At 36.4% G+C, this 5,833-nt stretch overlaps 1 protein-coding gene across 1 annotated transcript in view; it reads left to right on the top strand.

The window, feature by feature from the left end:
- Window positions 1–546, top strand: part of LOC117781226 (histidine-rich glycoprotein-like) — an 11,421-nt gene extending 10,875 nt beyond the window's left edge. The window contains exon 2 of the mRNA XM_034617980.1: window positions 7–546. Within this exon, the coding sequence (XP_034473871.1) occupies window positions 7–540 (534 nt within the window). The 3' untranslated portion in view covers window positions 541–546. The remainder of the gene's footprint in view (window positions 1–6) is intronic.
- Window positions 547–5,833: the final 5,287 nt, after the last annotated feature.

Genomic DNA, 5,833 nt, shown 5'->3' on the forward strand with positions numbered 1-5,833 from the left:
GCCGAGTACAATTTCAAGTATGGCGTCAAGGATCACAAAACAGGCGATGTCAAGGAGCACTCAGAACATCGTGATGGACACAAGGTGACTGGACACTACGAGTTGATCGACGCCGATGGACACAAGCGTACTGTCCACTATACTGCCGATAAGCACAAGGGTTTTGAGGCTCAGGTGCACCGCGAAAAACTGCATCATTATGTGCCCGAACATCATTCACATGGACATGGACACAGCGGCTATGAGGGCGGCAATGTTGAGTTCGAAGAACATTCCGGACACTCTGATTACTCTGGACACGGCCATGAGGATTATCACTCCCATGGACATGATCACGGTCATGATCATGGTCAGCATGGCTCCAGCTCTCACAGCTTCTCAATCAAACAGGAGCATGGACATGGACACGATCATCATGCCTACGAACACGATGCAGGACACGATGCAGGACACGAGGCTGGACACGATATCGGCTACCAAGCCGGACACGAAGCTGGTTATGAGCATACATACGCTGGACATGAGCACAGCTATCATTAAAAATCAAACAGCATTTTATCGTTATCTTTGATCATTGTGATCTCCCAATGAGTGTAGTACCAAATATTATTGTTATATCCCAATAAAGCTTGCAACCTTTTTCCAAAGTGAAATAATTATTGTTTTCTTTTATATTTTTTATTCGATTGAAGAAAATTCATTAAAACTAAATTAGGCATTTTTTTTTTAGTAAACCTTAATAAAATATCGATATAGGTATAAAGAAGCTCTTCAGTTTGAATTCATCCCATAACACTTAATGCATTACTTGATTTATTACCGGGACAAATTATAAAAAAAATTGAAGAAGAAACCAAATCAACTAAATAAAAGCTCGAGATAGGTATTATATTAAGGATCTCCAAATATGCTGCGAAAAACCGTATAAAATCAATTTTAGATGGTTAGCTAATGGAATTGAGAATTGGTAAATGAGATGCAGATATCCATAATCGAGCATATACCATAATTTCAAATATAATTTGCTAACACACAACTTAGAGAGCAACCAACCCCCATTAACAAACATTGAACCCAGAAAAATGGAAACATATTTATCACTTACCACACAAATTCACATTGCGCGACATTGAAAAAAAAGGAGATGAGGATGAAAAAATGATATAATAAATAAAAATAATAGCAACTGCAATTTTCGCACTATATTTTATGTATAATGTATAAAATGCGTGCCACAAAAATACACACACACGAAACGTATAAAAATAATAAATTACTTCAATAGCTGGATAACTATGTGAGGGTGAAGGAGGAGGGGAAGACTAGGGCAGGGGGCAAGGAGGCTGTCGGATGGAAAGGAGCGTTTATTATGCGCACAATAAACGCGGCGGGCGCAGTGGCGACATAAATTAAATTTATGATGCTTATAAATATTCCACAGTCATTTGTAATATAGCAACAGGGGACGATAGCGAACAAGGGGCGGGGAGGGGCGACAGGATAACGCAAGGATGCAGCCTGTCTGTTCAACAAATTGTAGGCCAACGAGGGGTAGAAACACACACACACACACACAGATAAATATAAAAGAGAATGCTGCGAAATAAGCGCTGATTTATGAATATGAAACGAGTAGCTCGAAAGTGAATGTCCCTACTGGGCCTATCGGGCATATTATGAGACAAACTCATCTATGGAAAGCTTCAATGTTGTTTTTAAAATATTTATGACACACCTTATAAGAAATTGTAGCTTCGTAATGCCAATGTATCGTAATGTTCAGGACATTATGATTTACAGTCACATCCCATACCGATGACCCAAATGATGTTCTTGTCAAGGGCGAATCATGCGTATAACTCGAGGATTTTCATTTGTTTAAGTGCATAAATCAGGATTTATTATATAGCATATGCTGAATGATTAATATGCAAAAGTGAATTTCAAAAGGATTCAATTCAAAAGCGCTGAAAAGGCGATGCCTGGCTTTTATTGTTCGAATTTGTGGCATAAAAACTCTCAGAAGCTTAAAATTATATTCAATAACTTTAACAACTTAAGCTTGAGCTTAAAAAAGTTTATTTCTATGTATTTATAATGGTAACATAAAAGAAACAATTGCAATGTTTTCATTTCATTTTAAAAAAGTTAATTTATAGTTTCAGTAAAATCAATAAAACAGTCCTTTAAAGTCCCTTTAAAAATGTATTCAAATTATTTAAATAATTTAATTGTATTTAAGAAAATAATTATTATCTTTGGGTTTTCTTCAATTCTTTTTACTTTGTGTACTCAAGCTACAATTGTAGTCTTTAAATAAGCTTTGTGAATAAAAAATTGCTTTGTTTTTATTTCAGGTTTTTATCTGGATTATTTCGTAGAACTTTATAATTTTTGTGTGCAAATTTTATTGTCGATTTGCAATAAATTAAGTCAATAAGTCGAAAATTACGGTGAAGGCATTTAAAAAACATTTTTATTACTTAAATAAGTTTCTGTTGAGATGTTAAGGAAATAGAAGTCATTTATCAGATGTTGTATACACTAAACCTCTTTTATAAGTATCCGAAGATATCTGAAAGTCAATCAATAAATTGTGATTGTAATCGAGTTAAATTGAATTAAATGTAATTAGTATTTTGTATTTGGCTTATCAATTTTCGGAGGGCGACATTAAATTAGCTGAAATGCAAAATTTACATGATAATAAATGCAGTTTTATCATAAATTCGTATCTTTGACACTTTTCATTTAATTTATGTGCTCAAATTAAGTTTAAATTTTTTAATTTAAACTCAAAAGAACGTAAAAATGTTTCGGATCGTAAATTAAACTGATTGCGATTTATTTCGGCTGCCGAAACTCAAAAGAAACAACACAATGAATTTGTTTGCATACCCTGTAAACGGTAAATTGACAATGGGTATATTTTGACAACTGAAGAATTTAATCTAAATAAATGATAGAGACAGTGTGGTACTATATGAAAATATTAATTTACCTAACTACCAGAGTTTTATAACAGCAAAAATATATTAAATTAGCCACAGGGTATATAACTAGTCGTGCCATCTCAAATACACCTCGCTAACGCTGTTAAGTAGATAACTGACTCTCAAATATTCCGAGATTTGGAAGTCAAACTAAGCAAACGCGTTGATCATTTGCATTGCAAATTGTTTTGGTTGCCTTGCAAGATCATAAAAATAAAGTAAATATATATTTTATGTTTCACTTGTCGTCGTTTAATGCCATAAAAATGGGTATGTGTCTTATTAACTGATGAGGCTGTTGTTTAAAATACAGAAAAACCGGTATGGCACCAGCCAACCGCTTCCACCGAGCCCCAAAAAGAGCCACTGGAGCCACTGGAGGCACCACCAAATGCCGACAGATAGCCAACTGAGAGGGCGCCCCCAATCGAAGCGTATCGCCCGTTACCTGGCTTGGTGTCATTAATTTTGGAATCGTAAAGCCCACAATATGTCAAATGAGACCACACAACGTCGTAAAATTCAAAGTTTATGGCACTCACTCAGTTTGCCAGAGTTTAGTTTGGTTTTTTTATTATTATTTTTTTCGCTTTGAGTTTGGGATTTGGTTTTGGGTTTTAGTTCGTTCGTTTGGTTTGGTCTTTTGCATTTTTTATCAGACTGGCGTTTTTAATGGTTTCGGCTTAGGTGCTGTGCTGTCTAAATGTGTTGCGTGTTTCGGTTTATAAACGCTTGCCACAAAATTAAGCGTAACTTATTTGTCAACTCAGGCCAAGCTCTCGAGTTTCGATTTTGATTTCGTTTTCAAAATGACATCAAACGCTTTGAGTCACTTATCATTCAGATAGTGCTGCCAAAACATGTTAATGGGGTCTTCACTAATTAGTAAAGTCACTCCATTCAATTTATTATAAAAAAGTGTATCAATAGCAGAAAAAAATAATAAAATATTAGCAGCCCTTCTCTCATACATTCACTTTAAGTAAAAAGAAATATTTACCAGTAATTTTCCCGAGACTTTAGCTAGACTGTTAAAATGTGCTATAATTAAAATCAATGTAAACAATTTACAAGTTTAAAATTAATATTGAAAGAGGTATGTAAAGAATTTTGAAATATATTAATAAATTGCTTATAATTTGTCTGCATTACATTAATTTTTTTCGGTTGAATAAGCTGCTCTGTAGATTTAATCGATTGTTGTCAGCATTGATCAATTCATCGACGTTACCTCAATAGCCCAATTAAAGCGAGGTGCAAATGGCTTAACCACTTTATTTGGGTGTCACCAACAGCAGCAGCAGTGGCAGCACTGGCAGCAGTGGCAGCTGGAAATGCCAATCCATCGGATCGTAACAGTTGCCCGTTGGCATCATAATAATCTTAAATGCTTTATAATAACCATAAATGTTTGAAATGTATGTGCCAAATGCCTTTGGTCGCGCAGACAGAGAGTTGGCCGGCTCCCACTGACTGGGCCAACAGCCACAGCGTGAGGCCTCCCCTACCCCTCCACCCCTCTGCGCCGTCAGTAAGCCTTGGTCCATGGACTGACCGACTGAATGCATGAAAATTGTTTATGAGCAGTTCGTGTATGTTAGTTGTGTGTGTGTGTGTGTGTATGTTTGGATCTGTGGTGTGTTTGAAATTTAACTGATTTTTAATGTGCATGCAGACCATTGGCTGTGAGGGGGGAAGACAGGGGGAAGCTTTGTGGGCGGCAGACAGAGACACAGACACACACACATTCATACACACACACACACACACACACAAACACACAGACACACACACACACACACAGAGACAGACAGAGCCACAGAGTAAAGTAAGATAAATAATCACATGGGGCATTACTTTGGGGTCGCCGTTTTGCATTAGCCAATTTGCGGCAGTTTATTGCCTGGCTACATTGGCATGATTGGGGGCTACTGTTTAATAAACTCGTTGATTTATGGCTAATTAAATTAGTTGCCATATTAATTTATGCTTGTTTATGCGCTCATGCGCAATACCAACCATCCAATCCAATCCAATACACCCAAAACAGCCTCAATGGGTCATTGCTATAGTCTGGGCTTAGGTTGTTGCAGAGTGAGTGGATTTCATGATTAATGATCGGCAAATTGGGTTGGCAGTCGCATATACCCACTGTAAAAGCCAAAAGAGTCATTTTTGAGCTGCCCCTGAAACTAAAAACTCTCTGTGTGTGTGTGTGTGTGTGTGTGTGTGTGTGTGTGTAACGCCCAAGCTGTCAGAGTTATGTATCACGATTGGAAGCTTCCATCAACTCATCGTCATCTAAACATTGGATATGCGATATAACGCCTGAGGTTCCCCCCTTCTCCGACCCCCATTTACAACTTTAAGTCGTGCTAAATTTGCCTGGCTGGGGGCTTGAGGGTGTTAACCACACATAACCATAGCGCATTTGGGCTTTGCTTATCCAAAATTGCAATCAACTTAATAATAGGCTCACCTCAATGCTGATTATAGGTTACTTTTACACATTCCCAGTGAATGTTTTCTTGCCGCTCTACGCACTGTAATTATGTTGTATAGTGTAATATCTGGATAGGCACTAAAATAGCCAACAGGCAGTTAGTCTCTATAGCTTTCGCTCTGCCAATCGCTCTTAAAATACAATTACTATATACATAATTACTGTCAAAACATTTGTCTCACAGTTTACAATACTATTTAATTGCACATTCATAAGTTTAAAATTTGCTAAAGAAGATAATATTCATAAAATGTTACCAAAATAAATTATTGAAAATTAAAATAAAGCAATTTTTAAAATATTGTATAGATATACACATAATTACAGTTAATTTAAT

Source organism: Drosophila innubila (assembly GCF_004354385.1).
Source record: "Drosophila innubila isolate TH190305 chromosome 2L unlocalized genomic scaffold, UK_Dinn_1.0 4_B_2L, whole genome shotgun sequence".
Taxonomy (NCBI): domain Eukaryota; kingdom Metazoa; phylum Arthropoda; class Insecta; order Diptera; family Drosophilidae; genus Drosophila; species Drosophila innubila.